The following is a 23,503-nucleotide window of genomic DNA, read 5'->3' as shown; positions in this document are numbered from 1 at the left end:
GTCAGGGGAGGGCGAGGGGTTGGCTTCACTGGGGAAGACTGCATGGAAAAGGAGCCTGACATCTGGGCTAGAAAATGGTCCCTACTTGTTATGATGTTTTAGAGGGTTCTTTGAAATCAGACCATCCAAATAGTGTGATCAGTGCTTTTATTTGCTTTGACTGACACTTTGCATTGAATCAAGCGGTTCAGGGTCTTTAGTTTTTTCCAGATAAGGCTATCCTTATATTTGGATACTATAGATAGTTTGTTGGCCTCCAGGTCATCAACACAGGATGCAAGATTTATGTAAATGCCATATTTTTAAAAAACAAAAATATAACATTAAACTGTAAGATTCTAATGGGATGTTTCAAAATAAAATGGGGTGGGAGGAAGAGCTTTGTTGACAAACCAATTTCCCTGAGAAACTAAAACGGCAGCATTTTCTCCATTCCCAGAGTAGAGCGACTGTGCATGTTCTGACATGTGGATATAACAACACTGCTTACACAGGGGTAGCTTGGTGCGTTGCGACCCTTGTGCTTCAGCATGGGTTCACTGTAAAATCTGAGGGTGAATAGAAAGGAGAGAATTCCTAGAGAGAAGATGACTTTCAGTGTTCAGCTGTATGTGGCACTGGGCAGTAGTTTGTTGAGGAGGCACAGCAGGGGCACTAGATTTGGTGGAGATTTGAGGATTGGGATTTTTTTTTCATTAGATGAACAATGATTTCTGAGGTGGAGCTCAATATATCAAATTCCAGCCTGGGGAGGGATTTACATTTGAGTTTAGCTTCCTACAGGTGCAGCTGCAGAGGATCCCTGAGCTGTTCTCCATAAACATCTTCCTCTATGTGCTGGACAGAGTGATGGAGTTGAAGTAGCTCAGCAAATCCTCCATAGTGAATTCCATGGTGATCCCTGACCCCACATAACAGCGTTGGATCAGATCCTCGAATTCTTGGTACTGACGTAGCAGCTCCTGCTCCATAGCATGCCACACGACCTAGGGAAAAACAGAACAGCAGCCTATGATAGCTATATATGAAAGCAGAAAGGTAAGCCATGCATGCTCTGCCACACTAAGGTAGGGCACAGCAGTAATAAGGCAGTAAGGCATTTCATCACCAGAAGACACTGGTTTGTTGCCCTGAATTCCCCTAAAAGATCATAGCATCATAACCGATCACACTGCAGTTACCGGAAAAAGGTTCTCCTCTGGGGAAAGATACTTGTGGATTTTTCTGTAGAGGGTTTCAAGGGCTCTTTTTACTTCCTTGCCAGGGTATCTTTCAATGACTTTCCTCAGCTCTTGCTTGCTGTAGGCCAGCTGGAAACTGATCTCCTCTTCTTTCACCCCCTGAGCAACACGGGCTTTCACCCCTTCAAAGAAGTGCTGGAAATGCAAGGAGACATCCATTGATGAGCTGCCCTAAGGTGGGCTTCTGTGTCAGGGCTGAAGCCAGGCTGCTCTCCTCAGTTCCCTTGCTTTGACTGAGTGGAAACAAAGAGATTGATTGTCTCACTGGGAAAGCTTTAGGGAATTTCATCAGTTCTACCTTTCCTCCCTGCTCAGCACGTAGGATCCCTAGGTGTTACATTACTGTGGAGCAATGGGATTGCTGAAAAATCACTTGCATTCCTTGGGGCTTCATACAGCTTTGCTCACCAGAAAGGTTTTGAGATGAATGGGGTAGGGATCTGAAAATCTGCTGAAGTTTAAAGCAAACTCCAGTTTTCTCAGTTCTCCCAGTCTATACTGTGTGTAAGCAGGAAAGGCTGGTGCACAGGGAGGTATTTCAAAAGGATCATATATCCAACCAGGGGCATGGCTGCTGCTTCTAAGAGATCAGGGCTATGCCAACCCAAAAGAATACAGACCTCAACAAGTTTCTAGGAGCAGTGGAGCTTCACAAAATCTCAGCTTGCTCGGTGCAATTACAGGTTTTTCTACCTACGCTTTTGTCAACATGGAACCCATTGGGACCTCTGGAGATCTCTAGTTCAATGCCCTGCTGAAAGCAGGATCACCACTGACTTCAGACCAGGATGCTTTGGGCATTTCTCAAGGTAGATTTTAAGAATCTTCAAGAATAGGCTGTTAAACCTCCCAGGACAGACTTTTTCAATGTTTTATTATCCTCATAGTGTTTGTTGTTGGGTTTGGGTTTTTTTTTCCTATCTAGGTGGAACTTTTCATTTTTTTCCCCAGAACTTGTTTTCTCATTCTGCTATACAATTCATGGACCTGGTTATGTCTTCTCAATTACCTTCTTAGGCCCCACAGCTCGATGCAAGATTTCAAATCTGGCCAAATAAAAGCTAAAAAGAGCACTATCAAATCTTCCTTTAATCTCGAATATGCTCAGTAAGCTGTATGCTGTATCGAGTATTTCTGCTGCAGTTTGTAGTGGAGAAATTCACGAAATCGTAAGGATTTTCAGGGAGAAAGAGATTCCTAAACATGAATTCTTTTCAGAAACAGGCATATGATCCTAGATTACATAGGTGTCTTTGCAGTATCTCTCAGTGTTAGTGAATTAAGCTCAAACCTGATGAGCTACGTAGGCTGTAAGAAATAGCTATGCCGAGTGTCTGAGCAGTGCACAAAGCATCCTCACGTTCCTTTGAGCAGTGAAATCGTACTTTCCCTCAGAGAGGAAGGATTTGAAGCTATTGACAAATCAGTGCTGAAGGTAGCACGAGATGCCAAACAGATCATTCAGTCAAACCTACATGGTGTTTGACAGCAAAGACTGGAAACAAATTGAAAAGAACAGGCCCTGTAAATAATTCAAACGGAGATGTTTTAGGCCGGTGAGCAGGTCAAGGAAGAGCAGAGCAAGGATGGGTCTTGGGAGCAGCTGCTGTCTCAGAGGAAGGGGGATGCCTGAGTTAGCAAAGCTGTACGCTTTTAGCTCAGTTAACAAAGCAGCCGTTCAGGAAGCATGAAGCTGAGCTAGACTTATTGGTCCAGGCAGCCGTGTAAAAAAGAAACTAGCATCTGCCAGAAAGGCACGCAACCCAGAGTGGGAGCACAACAGGGCCTTGCATGGAGGCCATGAATTGCAGAGGGGCTTCAGAGCTGGCCTCAGCTGGTCTCTTGTTCTTCCAAGGGAAGCTGACACTGAGCTGTACCGTCAGAATCAGCAGTAAGTGGTCAGAGGAGGCTGGGAATTTCAGCTCATGACTTCCTGTACTGTTTATTGTGGTCATAGATGAGTTGCTCCCTTAATCTTACAATATATATCTTAAAACTATATTTTTTAAACCCTTACTAATATGTGTTGCAAACAACCTCCATTCCATCCTAAGTCATGTTTTCTAGATTTTCTTTGTCTATTTCTCTCCTTTGGACCTTTCTCAGTGGATGCATAACTTTTGGAAGTGCAGTAACCCTTTAAGATTTGGGCAAGGGGGAGTTTATTCTATACTCACATTGAGTTTTTCCAGTGGCTGGCCCAGGGACCTGATGACATATTTCTCCATGTGCTCACTATACCTTTGCTTGGCTTCTTTCTTCTTGCCCTCCAGGCACTGGATCTTCTTTTGGCACAGGAAGCAGTAAACGTGGTGGAAATTTTCCATCATGACCATATCTGTGTTCACCTTCAGGTTTGCTGAGGACAGGCTATTGACTTAAAAAAAGGGGCAAATTGGGTATGGAGAGAAGACCCTATGGGATGGGTCAGGAGGGATGAGAGATTCAGAAGCAATGGCCCATGCAGGTAGTCTGCATGTACCCTGCTCTGTTGGCTCAGCTGATGGCTGGTGACTCCCAAGGCTGCAGCTGTATGGCTGCTACCAATCTTTGTACTCACTGCTGTTGAAGACGCTGTCAGCCAATCTGAGGTGTGCCTTGTCCAGCTCTGCTCTGCGCTGAGCCGTCCCGAACACCGCCTCCGAGAAATTCACAAACTCCTCAAAGCGGCTCACAGAGGGCAGGATCCCAACCTTCATCTTGCTGGGCACCTTTGCTTCCTCAATCTCTTTGCACAAAGTCCCCTGGCAGCAACGCACAGAACACCAAATGCTCAGGTGTGACAGGATCATCTTACAGCAGGTTAAGACAAAGGCCAGAAAGCAAGCAAGCTGTGTACTGCTTTCTCTGCTTACAAATCTGGGCTTGCGGCAACAGTCTGTCTTTATGAGTGTCTATAGGAAGACGCTCCTTGATTTTCTGGAGGTGGTACACTGTCTCTTAGGCTACGTGGTTCCTTGCTTGGACACAGTCTGCCATCTCACATACACCCACAGCCCCAATAACAAAGCTCCACTGCTATTTTTGGCACTTCTCAAAATGGTTTAGGAGCAGGCTTGCTGTTCCAGCTCCTGGCAGAAATGCCCTCGACGTCAGCACATCTTCCCTTGACCTCATTATACTCAGGCCCAGATTTCTAAGCCAATTCTGATGGGTTCTTGATCATTCCACATTCTCCTCCCTACTGCTTGTCCCTTAAGCAGGTCTGGCTGTGCCAGTAGGAGAGAACAATTTGACATGCTGCCTGTATTACAACAGCCTTCCAAGAACCCTATGTAGGGAAAACCCCTTCAGTTTCCTCACCCTCATAAGAGGAGACACTTGTGTCTTTTGATTTATGGTCCCCCACCTCTCTCAAACAACTGATGAAGGGCTAAGTTCACCCAAAACCACAGAGCCAGAACCCTGTTTGCTATAAACCAGCACTGCCTTCAAAAGAGCTCTTGTCAGAAGTTCAGAAGATCATGGAGGAGGTCAAACATCACTCATTTCTATTTAACTGACTTTTACCAACACTCACAATGCATTTGTTGAAGCTGCTCTTGGCCAGGAGCAGCATGTTGCCCAGAACAGTGTTGAGGAAAGATGAGGGGAGAGCTGAAGTCTTCCTCCACATCTCAAAGATGCAGTCATTCAGGGTAACCAGGATCTGCAGGCAGCTGAATGGGTGGGCCTTGTTGCAAACATCTAGAAAGCATCTCAGCTCTGGGTCCAGAGAACTGAAGATCTCACTCAGCAGCTGGGCTGTCTGTTCCTCTGGCCTTAAGAAGAAAAAGTATGCAATTAAACAGGGAGGAACATTGGCACTGTGACCAGCTGGAAAGAAATGGGCAAAGCTAAAAAAAAAAAAATATGCAGCCTTCTATATCACAGCATGTTTATGCTTTGGTCATCCTTCAGCTCTTCCACAGCTCTGCCTGGGGGAGGACATAGAAATGTCCCATTTTGATGTTTAAAGGAAGAGTTTTAGTGTTTTTATGCTGACATTTTTTCAAAGATTGGTTTCATTGTATGTTTTCAGTTTACAACCTTGCTAATAAGGAACTAAAACTGGTCAAAATTTAGTGCTTTCCTATGAATCCTCGCTTTCCTGACCCACCCTAATGCAGTGCCACTGCCCTCTGAAGAAGACCTCAGTCTCTCTGCATGTCCAGCTGTGTTGCTTTCTGGTTAGGTGTGAACCTGAGACCACTCTGTTGAAAACAGGATGGCCAACAATGACAACAAAAATCCATCTTTCCATTGCTGAGCAGTGCCTGTCCCATGCCCACACCAGAGCAATGAATCTCATCACCCACGTACTGGCTTGGAGGCTTGGCACAAGCGGGATCCTCTGGGGATGCAGTGCTTCCTTCTTCCTGTAACAAAGAATGAGATAGAAGAAATGATTTTATCCCCTTCTCCCAGACAAAAGCTTGAGATCTGGGTTTCATTTCAGCAAAAGTGCTGCTATGTTATGATTTTCCTGAAGCCATCGATTAAATTCAAATATCCTTTGTCCTCAGGAGATCTTGATCTACTGAATCCTGATTCCACTGACTGCTGCTGAAGGACAGGAGCACAGGATTACTCAGGTATGCTGACCTTTAACAAGGTAAGAGCCATTGCATTGTGCCTGCTGGGTCCTGTATTAACCTGCAGGGAGGACTGGTTTGTGGGACCGGTGAGGACATAGCTTACCTCCAGCACCTTTGCAGAGTTCTGCCTCAGCTGGAAGAATTTTTCAATGAACAGCTGCTCTGTGATGCAAAGGGGTCGCAGCTCTCTCAGCACCTGCTCCAAGATCTGCTTAGAAACCATCAGGCATGTTAGAAATCCCTTCCAACACACTGTACACTGAGACAGATGTCCATGTCCACCTGCAGTGCTATCTAAGCCACCACACGGAGAGATGTCAGTGGAGCAGAACATCTCTGCTTCAGCTCCAGGTGCACAGTGCTGGAGAAAGAACCCTGGGATCCTAGAATCATTAAGGTTAGAAAAGATCTCTAACATCATCTAGTTCAGTCATCCACCTACAAGCAGTATTGCCCACTAGCCTATGATCTTCAGTGCCACATCTCCACATCTCTTTAACACCTCCAAGAACAGTGACTCCATCAGCTCCCTGGGGATGGGCTGCAGCACTGAGCATAGCCCCTGTGGGACACATGAACTGTTTAGGAAAGTTCACCTCCTTACCTTGATGACGTTGCCTTTGTTCAGTGTGTCCTCCTGATCTTCTCTGCTCCCCGGGATGCTCCACCGTGGCTGCTGTCTACTCCCCATTCCTGTTGGCTTCTCCAAGCCTTCCTGGAGACCTGTAACATGTGTAGCGTGCTGGTGGCTGGTTGGACATCTCAGTGCTTCTGGTCACTTTAATGGACTGAAATGTGTTTTTTTAATCCTGATTTTTTGTGTAATTTGGTCTTTTCCCATCAGATTTTTGTCAGATTAAGGTATGCAGTTTTGTTCTTCTTTTTCCCTTTTTTAAATCTACCTTCTCATCCGTTTCTCTTTCATTAATTTCTTCTTGCTTCCCTTTGAACATCTCCCTTTTGCTATGAAGGGTTTAGTACCAACTCTTGAGGCCTGGAGAGTGAAAAATCTTGGGAAGTAACAGCATAAATTGGCAGAAAAGCCTGCAGGAATAGCAAGAAAAATGTTTGTTTCTTATTTTGACTGTAAATTACTGGTCATAAAATATCCCTGGAGAGGACAGTTGGCTTTTTCAGCAAGTTGCTTTTTACAATCATGAATGTTCATCTGAAAATTAATACACATTTCAAACACTACCAGTTTTATCACAGCATTTTCTTTGGCTGCCTGGCCTAAGCTGAGAAGCTGAAAAATTTATTTGAAGTGTGCATCAAAATCATAATTAAATTCAAAGAAGGAAATGAATAGGAAAATGTCCTGAGTATTTCCTAATTAATTCTAAAAGTTGGTTTCATTCCAATATCCCCAGAGGTCCTGGGTAACTCAGGCCAGCTCTTGATTTTTTGTAATATTTGAAATATCCTTATTTGAGCCAATACCTGCAGGGCTTTTACCTTTGGAAAGGATTTGTCAGATGTCCTACACGGTGAGCAAGAATGAGAGATGATACGACTGCTCATCACCTCAGTCTTGCGAAAACCATGGGGAAAATTAATGAGCTGCCTCATAATCCTTTTCCTACCCTTACGCAATGGGAGATGATCATTTCACTCGCTGGAAAGTGGCAAAACCAGGAAAAAAATATCTTCCCTCAGCAAATAGGGAAGAGATTTATAAGCCTGTGAGCTTTAGTGTGGAAAAGGGAATGGGGAAATGAGAAGATTTAATTAGTGACTCACAATTAATTATAAAGAGCTTGGGGTTTGCCTTCTAAATTCCCTCCAAATACCAAAACAAGACCGCAAATCATCAGGTGGTATATTTAGAAGTGATCAACACAAATATTCCCTTAGAAGGCAGGGAAACAACCCTAGAGACGAGCAGAAAGAAAGAGACAGTGAGAGCTAGAGCAAGCCAATTTGCATTGAAAACTGAGAATCCCGAAACCTGACATTAGCAACACCACCAAGAAGGCAGAAGCAATGTCACCTTTGGAATATATATATATGTAACAGTTACACAGTTATATAACTGTGCAGTAACAGGATTGTAGACATACACATGGCTTTCCCTTGTTTAAGTGGGTTTCAGACACTGCAGTTTCTCCTGGTACTTCATAGCTCCTGTTTTATGGGACTAGTAGAACTGTCAAAGTACTGAAAGCAGATAACTGGTTTCACATTCACAAAAGGTTTTTAGGCAGGTTGCAACACATGCCCTCTGCTATCTTTTTTTAATAAATTTGGCTTCATAGAGGGTCTCCTTAATAGCCAGGCCATCTTTGCACCTGCAGTATTCCCCATTTAATGCCTAGGAGCCAAAAGGGAGTTGATTTTTTCCTGTTTCCAATTGGGTTGAAGTCCCTTGCTCAGAGCCCATTAATCACCTTGTAGATAGGCACCAGAGCCTCTCTATCCTGCATATAATCTTGGTTATTTGCTTCTATTTAAATAAAAGCAATCACCCTTCTTCAGGAAATAGGGCTTGGCCACATTATCTTAGAAACCACAGAGCAGTTTGCTTTTCCACTACCAATTCCCTGGGCTGCTTGCTGCCTATATATTCATTATCTCTTATCAGGAATTCCTGTTTTTAAGACAGAGCACATTTCCCCAGGAAACACTGTGTCCATGCATTGAGGAGTGCAGGGTATGATAGTAAGGTTATCTTCTTTCAGTTATTTTCTTTCAGACTGATCAAGTGGTTGGCAACCCTGCCACGGCAGGGACTTGGAGCTAGATGATCTTCAAGCCCCCCCCAACACCAGCCATTGTATGACTCTAAAGCCCATCTGCCAGGCTTCCTGGAGGGATGAACAAGATGACAGAGTAGGTTGCAAGAGACCTGTTGCAAAATTGTCTTTCTTTACAGCTCGTATGAAATGCTCTCCTTTTTCAAAAAATCCATATCTCAGAGTTATCCTGGGATGATTACTAGACTCATTTTATTTTCCTGTTATCTTCTGGCTATAGGCTTTCCTACGTCCTCCAGCATCAGTGACAGTTCACAGCAATAAGTACAGCAGGTTAACAGCGTTGCACACCAATTATTTTCCACCAGCAGTTTGCAGACTGTCCCTCTGATTTTATTGCCTGTTATCTTGCTTTTAAATTACAAGGAGAATAGTAATGTCCTATTGACTTTCACCATACATCTTGTGTTTTAATGCTTTTTATCATGTTATTCTTTTTTCTGCTGGAGAATTCTTGATCTTTTTTGCATATGGTTGGTTGGGGTCTTTTGGGGGGAGGTTATGTGTGGATTGTTTTTCTTCAGTCTGGTGATAATTGTCTCTCTCTTGGCTTCATAGATTGGCACAGAAAAATAGGGTTCTGGTGACTGCAAAAAGCTTTCCTTTAGGCATTCATTTGCTCTGTTTCTTGCAAGATGTCAAAATGGAAAACTTAAGGATAGTATCTGAGCATGTGAGAAAATCATAGAATCATTAAGATTGGAAAAGACCTCTAACATCTTGTCCAGCCATCAACCCATTCCCATATGCCCACTGATCATGCCCCTCAGTGCCACATTGACTCTTTTCTTGATCACCTCCAGGAACGATGACTCCACCACCTCACTGGGCTGCCTGTGCCACTGCCTCACCACTCTGTCTGAGGAGAAATTTTCCCTAATATCCAGCCTGAACCTCTCCTGGTGCAATTTAAAGCCATTAACTCTCTTTCTACCAGTTTCCTGGAAGAAGAAGCCAACCTCCACCTTAGCACAGCCTCCTAATTTTAGCACTGTCTGGCATCTGGACGTTACAGCCTGGACTGAGAGGCATTAGGGATGTATTGGGGCACAGGATTGGGATTAAGCAGAACTAGCAGCTGGGTCCACTATTGCCAAATGGAAGCTACTGTTCGTGATGCAGACCAGAGCAACGCCAAGTGCTTCAAGACACAGGAATGCAGCATTAAGCCTGGGACAAGTTCCTCATCAGCTCAATGCGTTGAGGTCACCCTGGGAGGACTGCAGTTGGTCATACCACTGCAAGGAGACAGAGCCCTTGGCTGGCTCCTTCTGCCAGCAGCTCTCTTTTCCCCAGGCTTTGACCTCCAGCTCTAGCCAACATGCATGGTATGTCCCCTGGGGGCCTGGAGATGAGTGATGGAGTAGGTGTAGAGCTGGAAGAAGACAGGCAAGTGCTCCAATGGACTAAACATAGCATGTGAAGCAGGTTTTGACATTCAAGCTGGGCCAAACTGGCATGGAACTTTCCATTACAATGCTTTGTTTTTCTGAGGGAAAATGTGATTTCTGTGCAATCAAAAACTTCCACAGGAGACAGATCAGTTTCTCTTTTTATCTTCAGAAAAACCTGACTGGAATATTTTGAGTCAAATGCAAGCATTTCTGTTGAAATGATCACCTTGGGACAACACAGCCCCACAGTTGGCTCACTGTGAAATCATTTTGTTCTCAATAATATTGCTATGAATACATTTGTGTCTTCAGGGACAGGCTTGGTGCCATCCCTTTGCAACAAAAAGTGTCTGAGCAGTTATGCTTGCATGAAATATAGACCAGGCATTAGCTGGGCACCCCTACACCCCCTTGCTAATGACTTCTCAGGATATTAGACATTATTGGCAGGGGATTGGTACTAGATGATCTTTGAGGTCCCTTCCAACACAAGTCATTCTATGATTCTGTCGTGGCATATCTTAGGCACTCACACATCATTTATGAGCCCTGAAAAGGGAAGATACACAGAAGCTACAACCCTGGGAAGCAGCTAAGTGATGCTAAATAATACATAGGGCTACTGTTCACATAAGGGCTGCCTGGTGCAAAACAGAGCCAGCTTAGTCGCATCCTGCCAGCTGCAGACTCATAGAGGAGAAGGTAAATTCATGGCACAGGAACACCCGTGATGAGGGATGATTGCAAATAAATCACTACTTAGCAGCACAAAGAACATATTTGAAAATCACTTACTTCCCTTTCTTCTTCCTACCAAGAGGGTTTTGGCCTGTTCAAAAAAGGCTTTGATTTCCTTATCATATAGTCTGCTGAGGTTCTGGGCATAGACCTGGAAAGACAAAAGAGATGCATGGATTTTCAGAACAGCTCCCATTTCACAGCTTTTTCTTCAGATATTTTTCTAAAGCAAAAGTCAGCAGATGGAAACTGAAACAGGCCTGCTGATCTCAGTGTGTAAGGCCTTTGGAAAAGCAAGAGCCAGCATGAAAAATGAAAACCAGACCTCAATGATGTACAAAGAACCTTCTCATTCACTTAACAAAGTCCATATTAACAGAAGATGTCAGGGACTTGAAGGGCTTCCCAGAACCCTACAAATAAAGCACTGTTGAATGAAATACAGGATGTGCTACATTAATTTCATTGCTATCATGCACATTTGATAGAAGAATGACAGACGACGAGAAAAAAAGACTAAATTCTGGAATTTCAAACATTTTTCTTAAATACAGTATCTATTACCAAGTCCATATGGGACTACTTACCGTTAAGCACATTGTACTTAGAATCAAGTGAACAAACTGAGTGGATTCTTTCCCAGAAGTGCCAGTTGCTGGGAGCTAACAGGCAGGATGGGTTTGGAGAAACCAAGCTCCCACCATGAGTGAACCCATTGGTTCACAAACCATTTGATTGATTTGATACTGGTTTGCTGTATCCTATCAGTATTTCAGCCATACCTTAGGGAGGTCACAGAACAGCACAGGGTTAGCATTCCTCAGCCAGGCCATGAGTGGAGTGTAGGGCACCAGCTCCTCATGCTGGAGTCTGTGGCTTGGTGCAGACAGCTGGTCCATGGGATGTGTGAGAGCAGGAATCTGAGCGCTGCCCTAAAGCAATGGGAATGGCAGAAAGTATCGAGTAAAACAACCTTGAAAAGCTCTAGAAAATAATTGCTTCATAATTCTTGGGTTTTCAGTTCTGAATGTGTTTGAGAAGCAACAACTTTAAGCTGCTGTGTGAAGAGTGAAGCCCACCTGCCGCTCGAAGGTGTTCGTAATGTGACCGATGAAACGGTTTTCAAAGTTCTGCTTGAGTGTTTCAAACATGATCAGCTGCTCAGCCACAGCCTGTAGCTTCCGATAACCTTGAGGTGAAACAGAAGAGGTGTTGTTGCATGGAGTGGTGTGGGCTGCAGCTGCAGACCAACATCACTCAACACACTGACATACATAAGTGGTCTTCAAGTTCTGGGATGAATGCGACCACCCAATGCAAAAGCCAACAAAGGGAAGATTTGCTGTGGTACCATGCAAAAAGACACAAGGAAGGAGTTAAAATTTAAGAACAGAATTGCAAATTATTGATCAGCCTGGGCATGGTCAAGGACAAAACCCAGCCTCCCCAGAAAAAAAAGGCATGGATTTTCATGCTCAGACCAAGTCCTGTACCTAACAGCTCTCCACCACTAATCCAGTGGATATTGCTACAAAGAATGATCGTTTTTCCAAGCTCAGGTATGGACTACTGGGTTACCCCAAGACACTAAAATTTCTAAATCTTTCAATCTTTCCACCAATTTCTTACAAAACATCAGAGCAGTTGACCTGTTGCACACAGATAGGACACAATGATGTCTTACATCCAGGTATTCAGAAGAGCTATACTAAAGCTTACCACTGAGATTGCCTTGAATTTAATACTAACTGGACCAACTAGTGCCTGAACCCAGTAGTAGATGTCTGCAGACCTGCTGGTATAGCATAGGTGCACCAGCTCTGCCACTGGCAGCACAGATTGGGTTCCTGTAGGAATTAAGCCAATCTCCCTCCCACTTCTCACCAGGTGAAAAAGCAAAGCACTCAGGGATAAGCTGATGTCCCTGCTCTCTGCAGGCATAAATCTCTGCCTTGTCCTACCAGACTGTATCTGGATGTTCATGCAGGCAGATAATGCCTCTGCTGCAGCAATACAGGCTTCCACTCCACTGGGGCTGGAAAGATCTGCACAGCTCAGGGCCTCGCAGTGCTCCTTGCCAAGGTCGAGGTGGGTCTGAAAAGAAGCCAGAAGAGAGCAGGTGCAAGCACATCCAGCTTGTCATCCCTTCCAGCCCACCTGGAAAGCTCTTGGCTTCAAAGAACCAAGTGCTGCTGCCTTCAGCTGCCTAGCTGCATTTGTCCATCAAGAAGCCTGCTGCTCTGTTCCCATCAAAAGGGTCCCAGTATGGGTTTCAAAAGGGCTGGCAACTCTGGTGACAGCAAAGTGCAAGGAGAGAGAAAGGAAGCACTAAGAAAACTGTAGCAGCTAAGAAATAAAAATGTCAGTGGTATCGAGGTGAAAGTGAGAACTAGCTACACTGTTACATCCTAGTTCTGGCATTTATGGTACACCGCTTTTGTAAGTAATTTGCTTTCTCATATGGCATCACACAGGGCTAGGCTCACCTTGCCCATGAAAAGGACTTTTGAGGGAGCCTCAAAAGCACTGGATCACAATGGGAGCACTGCACACCACGATTGCTGCAGCTTACCTGAAGTCATAGGATCATAGAATCATAGAATGTCTTGGATGGGAGGAGACCTTAAAGATCATCTAGCTCTGATCCCCTGCTGTGGACAGGGTTGCCAGCCAGTAGATCAGGCTGCCCAGGATTCCATCTAGCCTGGCCTTGAACACCTCCAACGGGCAGTCCATCTCAGCAGAGTGGTTGTCCTAATATTATCAGGATAATGTACCTCATTTTTAGGCCAGAGAAGTTCTATAGCTACAGTTTTCAGTGTGTTTGAGGTTCTTGGAGAGTTTCTGTAAAAGATTCAACTAGAAGACATTGCAAACCCACATACTGTGAGGAAAAGAATCTCATCCATCAGCTTGGCCTTGTTAGATGTGATGTGATGCAGCAAGGAGTTCTCCTGGTGGATGTGGTCCATCTGCTGCTTCACACTTCCTAGCAGCTCATCATAGACCTGCAAGGTCTCCTCCACTCTGGCCACCTCTGCCAGTGCCTCATCAATGAAGCTCATCAGCTGTGTCACCTGCTTCTCAGAAGAGATGATGGCCCGCAGGTTGGCCTGGGAAAAGGAGAAACAGAGGGCTTCAGTGTCAGCAGCAGCTCAGAGCCAAATACCCTGATGGATACGTGCATGTTCACAGGTATGTCTCTAGTAGGGAGACTGAAGGCACTGTTTGCCTCCAGAAGTCTCTCAATGGATGGTAGAGATGTAACGATGTGTTAATTGTTGCTGTTAAGCTCCACTAATCATTAACCACTTTCAAAAGTTAATTGTGTCATTTTCAAGACCCAAGTACCATGCAGGATATCAAGGACACGAGCATGGGAAACTGCTATTTTTCTCTCCATCAGTAAGACTTTTAAAGGAGTTTGTCTTTTCATATGTTTCAATTATCTGATTCTTTTTTTATTAAATGATGACCAACAACAGAAGCATCTGCAACCTTGAGTACTCCCCACACTCAGCTTTCTGGTGGAAAATGCTAGGAAGGAGAGAAGCAAAGTCTTGTACTTCTGAATCAGGTTGCCTGCCCTTGCACTGAATTAGGAATATGTCTGAAAGCAGATTTCCTGCACAGCAGTTGAGCATCTATAATCACTGTATCAGGGGGTTTCTCTTCTTCAAACTCCTGTTGCATTGCTACTGGGATAAAGATGAGCTCCAGGTATAGAAGCGGCGCGTGCAAGAAGCTGGAGCATCACAGAAGTGTTCCTGGAATAGTGTAAGCTATTCTGAAGCCTCCACCTGGATCTTGGAAGTGGGACTTGCTGGTCCATGGTACTGCTCAGAAAGCAACAACAATGTGCAAGGATCTACAAGGGAGCAAACAGTCCTGCTGCCAGACTGCTGCCTTCTAGCCGCACACCAGGGATGTTCACATAGTATTAAATGCTCCTCAATCTCATCCATACCCCTCCTGCCATCCTGACACCACTTTGCCTTTGGATTATCTCATTAGGGCTTAATTGAGCTGCAGGAGGTGGCAGAGCATCACGGTAGCACTGCTGGCACAAGGGCCTGTGGGGAACCTCCACTTGAGCAGTGGTACCATGCTCCTGCTGGACAGCAAACAACATCACTGGGAGATGCACGCTGAGTTCCCAGGGGTACATAGGGATACCGGTGTGAGAATCAGGCCTCCCAGATGCCCAGCTGTGCTCTCCTTCCCCCCAAAGCTGAAAAGAGCTCTCTGAAAGTGGGTACAGTGTTTCGCAGTCCCCAGAAGAGCTGGGCTAGCAGAGGCTGATTAGTGTTGGAAGAGAAGCACAATGTGTTATCACTGGGATGTGGGGGAAAAAGTGTTTAAATATATGCATGTGCTAGCCTAACTTGCTGGTATTAATTACCCTCAATATCATAGATTAAGCTTTAGAAATAGAAACATCTCATTAATTAATTTGTATTAAAAATAAGCAATGTTTATTCATTAGAGGGCATTAAAGTAATGTATTCAACAGTGCCTTTCATCTCAAAGAGCTTAACAGAGTTTTATTAACTGCCCTTGCAGTGTATTTTACAGCTGGGAAATGGAGGCACAAAGTGCCTGTAGGAGAGCAAGCAGGAACAGACATCAGGAGTTCCATTTTCCAGATTAACTACTTAAGTTTCCAAGCATAAGTCATACAGAGACACAAGCTGGGAATACAGCAACTATTGGAGCTGAAGGAGGTTGAGTTTAGAGTTTGTGGCTCCTAGTGTGTTTCAGAATATTTCCTCAACCAGGAGGAAATTCTTCATTCAGAGGGTGGTGAGGCCTCTGAGTGGGCACCCCATCCCTGGAGGTGCTCAAGGCCAGGTTGGATGGGACCCTGGTCCTCAATCCAGTGGATGGTAGCCCTATCTATGGCAGGGGGGTGGAACTGGATGGTCTTTGAGATCCCTTCCAACCTAAACTATTCTGTGGTTCTGTGACTTGTTCATTGTGCACCACAGCTGTCCTTCTGACTTCTGTGTGAGATGCCTTTGGACATCACGATGACTTTTGGGCTGAGTGCTTTTAGCAAATGAAGGAGTTGTCAATACCCATTAACCCAACCCAGTGCTCCTTCAAGCTAAGAACTTTTTTTTCTGTTGAATCACAGCCCTTGTCCCTCACCTCATCCAGCACATGAAGATCCCTGCTTAGCTGCTCTGCAAAGGCTATGGAGTTGTTTACAAGGGGCTCGTGCTCCTCCATTAGCTTCAAGACATCAGCAGCTTCCTTTGGTGTCATCTCCTGGTACACACTGAGTTCCTCCTGGTTCTCAGTTTCCACAGTGTCCCTCCTGTCCTCCTGCAGCCCTTGTCTCCCTGTGTGGACAAGAGAAGATGTGGATATGGCCAAAGCTGTCTCATTCTGCCATTTCATTAGCACTGTTGTCATTGAGGTCTCACTGAGTCCAATCTGGTGTTACAAATGACATGAATCCAGTGGTCTCATTCTACTAGAATAACATCACAGCATAGAATAAGGAAAGTCCCACGGATGAGATAAAGGAAAACCAACTTCCTAAGGGAAAAAATGGACATTTGACATTTAGTTTAAGTTCTGGCCGTGATTTTTCCTTGCTCATTTCTCTAGGACTCTGTGTAGGAATGTGTTGATGTTATACAAATTTGAAACAAATTTCAGGGATGAATAGACTTATTTCTATCAACTGTGCAGATAGTTGTGGATTGTATACTAAAATTGACATTTGTGTCTGTATTTCTTGATGTCCTGCTGGGAAATATTGCCAGGTAGGCAGCCAGTCTCCCCCTGGGCTGTTGTTAGTAGCACTTTGCTGCTCACTTTACCCAACCCAGTGTGCAGGCAGCATCTTTGAGAGGCCATCCAAAATCACTAGAAGCCAAAAGCATGCAAGGATCAATGATAGAGGTGTATAGTGATGATGATGAAAAGACAAACAAACAAAAATCAGCGCTCTAAATGTGACAAAGAAATGAATTACCTTCCACTGAACAGGAATGGACATTCACAAATGTGATAGCACTGGAGAGAAATCGGTGGTTCAGCTTCCACAAGCATCTGATAAAGGTTTTCTTCTCATCAAAGCTGCTAGCAGTCCACTTGTAAATCTTATCAAACTGCAGGTCAAAATCCAAGTTCACCTAGATGTAAATAATTAATTACTTCATCAATTAGATGCCATTAACCTCATGATGTACACTTAACACAGGTTATAGTCCATTTTAACGACAGTACTGAATGTTGTGAAAACACCTTGTGCGCTAGGAGGAAAAATGCATACAGAATCAAAGAATCATGGAATCTACCACTGGATGGTCTTACACTGCTGTACAGTTAGGCACTTTGCAAATAGTCACAGACACGATAAAAGCACTGCAAATAACAGCATGCATAGTAATTCTGACCCTGGAAAAGGATACCAAGACACTCAGAATAGGTCAGACCAGCCACTCTACCAGCCTTGGTATCCTGCTGCAGCACACTGATTTATTTTCATATTGCATAAATCTCTCACCTCTTACTGCAGGTTTTGGTGGATTAACACTGATGAATTTTGACAGCAGCCAGCAGATGCTTGGGAGAAAAACATTCAAAGGCCAAGGCCAGCATTATATTGCCTTCAGGATTGCCTGGCAGCCTCCAGCAGCCTATGACCTAACACTGAACCAGAGGTCGTACCCACAGCACTGTGCTTAACAACCCTTGAAGGACCTACTGTCCCTGATTTCCTAATGGTTCATGCACACATCACCTGGTATCTCCCAGTGACCTTCTGTCCTTTCAGGAAGAGCAGGACTAACTCTTCAAGGCCAGCTTTTGAATTGTATGTTCTCCTTACTAAATGGCCAGATGTACGGTCAGAAAGCAACTCTCTTCCACATCATAGTGACCGTGGGAGCATTTTTACTTCGTGCTGGAAGAAGAACACCCTTAGCACTTCTCCGTGTGGTTTTCATCCACATAAAGGTCAATATCTCTACATGTATTCCCAGTGGATGTAGTCTTACAGATGGCGAACCACAGCCATTCAGGAGTTTTTATTTGCCTCTGCAGGACATACGTGTGTAGAGAGAATAAGGGTGATTGCTGAACTAGAAACATCCCACAGAAAGAAACTCCTTCCTGCTCTGTCTCATTAGCTCTTAGCACGACCTGATCCCATCTGCTGGAGAACTCAGAAGCTATGCTTGTAATTATTGGTACTAAACATCATAACAGGCGCAGAATGCGTGAGGATTCACACAGTCCCACAATGCTTTAACAGTTGCTTTCTAAACACCTTGCGGCAATATTTCACACCCTGCAATGCTCTGCAGGCTCTGCAGCAGTCCCTGCAACGGCGCAGAGCAGTGATGTCTGGGGGGGATTTACAGCACGCGTGGTTTATAGCGTGCCTTATGAGGAGCTACTAAAGCAGGGAGACAGCCGTTAATCGCTTCATAAATATTAATACTGTTTTGGTCAAGGGAGCTGTAGATTTCAGCATCTCTGGACTTGCAAAGTCAGGGTTTTGCTGGTGCCAGGGATCCCAGCACAGTGGAGCAGACTGACAACCAAGCCCTGCTGTATGCTCTGAGCATCAAAACCGTGGGCTGGGGTCAGTGCTGCCAGACAGAAAATCCATATCTGCATTTTTATGGACCTGCCAAGCCATGCGCTGTGCAAAGTCTGTGCTGATTTCAGCACTGGATTGCAGTGGGGATCTTGCTGTTGTCCCCATGTGCGACCATGGGCACTTGTGCAGCAGCTTCAGCTTGGCTGTGGTTCCTATTCTAGTAATAACAGGGACAATTCTGTTTGCCAGTGCTCAAGAAAGTTAAATTCAGCCTACGAGAGGCAAAGAAGTGGGCTCCAGTCCTGATGAATGGAGTAGAGGAGTCAACACAGAAGAGGAGAATATGAGGTCGTTCTGCTTAGCCTGCCCACAGGAATCATAGAGTCATTAAGATTGGAGAGATACCCTAACACTGTCTAGTCCAACCATCAAGCCATGCCTGTGACTGTGCTACTCCATGTCCCTTAGTGCCACTTCAACCCTTTTCTTGGTCACCTCCAGGGAAAGTGACTTCATAACCCCCCTGGGCAGCCTGTTCCACTGCCCACCACTCTTTCTGAGAAGAAATTTTCCCTAATAATCAACCTGAGCCTCCCCTGGCACAACTTAAGGCTTTTGCCTCTCATCTTTTCAAAGGAAGGTTTATGGGAGAGGTGACTGCAATCTAAAATTACATCTGCAGAGGAAAAGAGCTGTGTGATCTAAAGGACAGGCGCAGCACAACTAGAAATGAGATGCTGTGGGCAGGAATCTGGGCATCTAAGTCAAAAGAAGGCTTTAGCCATCAGGACAAAAACAAGTTCTTGATTTGCTTCCCAGTAGGAGGTGACTGAAAAATACACAAAGGCTGTAAAATAGGGTAGAATCCATTTATCTCATAAAGGGGAAAGGACTGACAATCTGGGAGGTATCTTCTAACTCCCTCCTCAGCAGCCAAAGCACGTTAGACAGGATGACAGCATGTATCTTCTCATGCACAGGGAGAGGTAAGACACTGAAAATATCAGGTCAGTTTTAACCACAGGATCAAGATGCCCTGCAAACCTGCATGTGTTATTTGCCTTTCAGACAAACTGTGCAGATGTACTTTATTTGCCCTGGATGTAGAACTGGAAAGCTGCTCTTTTTCTTCTTTATTTCTATGCTTGTGAAAACCCAGGCACTGCACCAAGGCTCCTGGAACATTCACATTAATAAAAAAACCCCTAATTTTAATAACTTTAACAACACACTGCCAGCTCTAGCAGCAGAAAGGGAATATCTTGTCCATTCTTCCTTTTCAAAAAATCTTCATGTCCCCCTAAAAGCACAGACTCATGCACACTCCAGCTCCCTATAATACTTCTGTAGATGTCTCCACTTTAAACACTCTATGCAAATGTTTGTCAAGAACCTTTGTCAACATAAATCAACAGATGAGTCTGAGTACATTTTCTGCAAGTGCTGGAGATCTGGCAAAAGCACTGCAGCCTGTCTCTTTATGCCTGGTGCTGCTGCAAAGAGCTACAGGAGATGCCCCACCTGAGGTTACAGTTCCAGAGCAGTTTCTCATTGATTTGGTTGGAAACTGTGTCAATGCAATGGTCAACAATTCATTGCTCACCTTACTTGAGGATTTAACTAGCCTGATTTTTCCCAACAAAAAGAGGGGATGACTCAGGAGGGAGGACATCATTTCAGCCTCAGACTCCTTGGCACGCATATCTCCATGAAAGAGGAGAACAAGAAATCCCAAAGCAGATTGGAGGAACCATGCACAGACAGAGAGGCTGCAGTTCACCATACTCTGGGAAATGGCTGAGAGGGAAGGCAGAGGGCTTTGAAATTTCTTTCTATGGAGGTTATTTCCCCCATATTAGTATCACTCCTAGATTAGGTAAGAGACCCTCTCGCTGCTCCTTCCTACATTCAAATGAATGGACAAAGGACCTAAAGCTCCCTATGGATCTTGGCATGCGTCTCTCTAGTTTCATACTCATTTCTCTCCTCTATGATCAGTTCTGTTCTTCATCACAAAAGGAAAATCATTCTTACCTGATCAAGAGTTTTGCCATCCACGAGTTTCAGCTCTGCTAAAGGCCACCTGTATGCCATCTTGTACTGCTCTCCTCGGTCTACCTTGACCTTCACCAGAAACGGCTGCATTGGCCTAAAGGCATCCACTGGCAATGAGGGATAGAGAAAAAAAAAAAAAAAGAACAAACCCTCACAGTGTTATTATAAGCCCACTACACAACTGCACAATGTGAGTGGACAGACAGACACCAATTGTGCATTCTGGCTTCCATGAATGCAGTATGGAGATATGCTACAAGGCTTTTCACTGAACATTTTACAAACTGGAAGTTCTCTCTGGGGACTAAGCCAGAGTACTTTGAATCCAATGGAGAGATTCCCAATAATTTCTAGAAGTTGTAAATCTGGTCATGGTGCTGTGTGTAACACAGAAATAATATTTCAGCAAGATCCAGAGGTGATAGGAACATGATACCCCATTTCCACAGGATGTATAGTAGTTACATGACATGTTGCAGTCCCTACACCAGAGTCCAAAATCACTGCCTTATTTGAGTTAAACCTGTGCTAAGATGAAAACCTGTGCTCCCATTAAAAATCAGTTCCAGTACAAATTAGCTCACAATCGTATCTTGGTTCATCTGGGTTGGATTCACTGTACCTCATTCTGGCTATGATTCATACCTTCCATCTGATCTACATATGTTCAGAAGGGAGACATGGACTGTTACATGGGTAACACATGGTTTTTGGATGATGCTTGTATCTTCAAGGATGCTTGTATCTTCAAGGGATGATGGCTGAATCATCCCTTGAAGATATTCCTCCTGCCCTCCATTAATTACAGAAGGAATTGAAACATGTCATTTAGGCCAAACACTGTGGCTAATGGTGTTAAAAAGTAATTCTGTAGTAGGTGACTGTGCTATCTAGAAGCCTGTGGGCAAGAATGTGTCTTCCCTGCACATCTGTAAAAAACAAATCTATGGTAACCACTCCGTAGGTGCTGCAGAGTGATAATGCAATGAGAAATGCATAGACCACAGGAGATGTTGTGGTAGAAGATGTTTGTTGCTGAGCTCTAATAACAGATTTTTTCAAATGGCAATAATAATCTTTTGTTGATGGAGGGGGAGCTCCATGAAACCACCCTGGTCTTGCAGCTCAGCCTGTCTCTTACCACACTGGGGTCCTTACCCACTACACAGAGAATGGACATCTTCTTCTTCTTCCCCGTCTTCCAGACAGTAATGGCTTCCAGCAGCTTCTTGTTCTGTGGGTTGAACACCTCTTTTTCCAGTGAGCTCCAAAGAGAAGCCATGGTCAGATGTGCATGCAATGGCTCTACTGTGCTCGTGGTTCCTCCTGGAAGAAGAAAAAAAAAAATGACCAGAGAGCTGATTCCCACATCTCCTGGCACACTGATGAGATACATTCCCCCTACAGTAATTTCCTGCATAAGGGTCTCTGTTTCGCAGACAACATGAGTGTTAAGTAATGTTATAAACTTGAGGAGTTCGCTCTAGGGCAAGCAGGACACTGCTGTGCATCCTGCACACAGTGAAATTGCATCCCTGTTCAAACCATCGCTTGGGAGGTATGCATCAAATGCAAGGTATACATTTAATTCACTCTGGAAAAAAGGACTATAAAGCTCACATTTCCCCATGCTCCAGAACATTGCCCAACACATTCATTCACTGACAAAAGTGAATGACACAAAGACCTGTTACTCATCTGTTACATATGTGTTTATCAGGAATAAATCTATTCCAACCAGGATCTGTACTAGGGCAGGCTGCTCCCATACATGGCCCTGCTGAGGTGGGAAGCCATCCAAATTACATCTGCTCTAGGATTTGCTGTATAGCACAGTGGAGCTTGGATGTATCAACATTTCCAAGGACTAAGGAGTCAAAACTGATGGTCAAAGCAGCGTTTAAAAATAAATAGAACTGCAAAGTTCCAGAGCAGCCAACAGCTATTTGCTCTGATATACTGTGCATTGGATAGCTAAGTACTTCCATAAGAAAATACAAGAGATAACTCTTCAAAAAGAAAACTTCTTTGTTCCAAGTCATCATAGCATCTTGAGCCACAGGACCTTGTTGACAAACAGAATAAAAGCTATAAGCAATTTGTGGCCTGGTAATTTTTGTCAGACCTAAAACTCTTGGAGCTGTATTTCCCCTGCATGTCAAATCCGACACTATGAGGGAGGAGATGTCAATTCACGTCTGTATAAGCATGGGGAAATAACCAGCAGTCATATTATGGTCCTTGAATTGGTGGTGAGAAAATAAACACATTGGCTATAGCTAAAAAGTTACATTTAATGCAAATATTTTAGTAAGAATTAGGAATAAATGACAGCCTGCAAGAAAACAGTAATATTCAGAAAACTCACTGCTACCAAAATTTATGAGTTGCTTGGTGATAAATTGAAACAAATGGAACCTCCAATAACTCCCTTCCTTAGTGATGGGGATTTCAGCTCAGCCACAGAGTCAGTAAGCTTGAAATCACATCCGCAATTATTAAAAGCCTTTTCTTCTGTGGCTGTGACAAAAAAAAAAAAAAAAAATTTAAAAAAAAAAAAAAAAGAGAGAGAGAGAAAGAATTTGCTGCTAAAATAATTCTGTTGCCACAGCATCTCTTTGAATGCAGTCCCTCTTGGGGGTTTTCTTGTTTCCTCAATCCCCGTCAATTTTCCAACCTCTCTGATGGCATTGACCTCCAGAGACAGGGACGGCAGCTCCAGACCCAGCACTGGTGCTTTTAGGCTCACTAATACATTTATAATAGCACTTGAGTGGCAGCTGAAGGCAACTGATTGAAAGCCAAAGCAATGGAGGGCTCACTGCTGGCTGATATGCTGACGCAGAAAGTATGGTCCTTTCCACCAGTGTAACTGAATAGCTCTCTGTGGCCAAGCCACTTAATCCCCATTTCCTACAAAGCACCAAAAATACTTAAAGATCTTGGTGAAACCTGGAGACTTGCACTGAGGCTGACATTGCCCATCCAGGCAGCTGGCAGAAGGGAGGAGAGGGTTAATGAAAGGAAAATTGTTCAAAGAATTTACCGGCCACGTCTTGCTGAGGATGAACTGTGGGATTTCAGTCGCAAAGGAGTCTTAGAACAGGAAACTGCTGGTAAAATGAAAGCTTGAAGAGAAAAACAGGAAGCCTGAAAAACCTGAGTGAAGCCCATGAGCATGTAG

At 44.3% G+C, this 23,503-nt stretch overlaps 1 protein-coding gene across 1 annotated transcript; it reads right to left on the bottom strand.

The window, feature by feature from the left end:
* Positions 1–130: 130 nt before the first annotated feature.
* On the bottom strand, positions 131–23,456 carry LOC116229721 (exocyst complex component 1-like). The gene is made up of 18 exons (XM_031594393.2): positions 23,366–23,456; positions 21,478–21,645; positions 20,299–20,426; positions 16,690–16,849; positions 15,855–16,048; positions 13,589–13,816; positions 12,665–12,797; positions 11,783–11,892; positions 11,486–11,635; positions 10,761–10,854; positions 6,423–6,541; positions 5,922–6,026; positions 5,544–5,599; positions 4,762–5,002; positions 3,802–3,985; positions 3,419–3,618; positions 1,182–1,376; positions 131–986 (listed from the first exon to the last, which is right to left on the bottom strand). The coding sequence occupies exons 2-18, from the start codon at positions 21,599–21,601 to the stop codon at positions 831–833; spliced, it is 2,577 nt and encodes an 858-aa protein (XP_031450253.2). The 5' UTR covers positions 21,602–21,645; positions 23,366–23,456; the 3' UTR covers positions 131–830.
* Between the last annotated feature and the right edge of the window lie 47 nt (positions 23,457–23,503).

Source organism: Phasianus colchicus, chromosome 14 (genome assembly GCF_987193195.1).
Source record: "Phasianus colchicus chromosome 14, bPhaCol1.hap1.1, whole genome shotgun sequence".
Classification (NCBI taxonomy): domain Eukaryota; kingdom Metazoa; phylum Chordata; class Aves; order Galliformes; family Phasianidae; genus Phasianus; species Phasianus colchicus.
The sequence above is the reverse complement of the archived record's forward strand: the minus strand, read 5'-3'. Positions and strand labels throughout refer to the sequence as shown.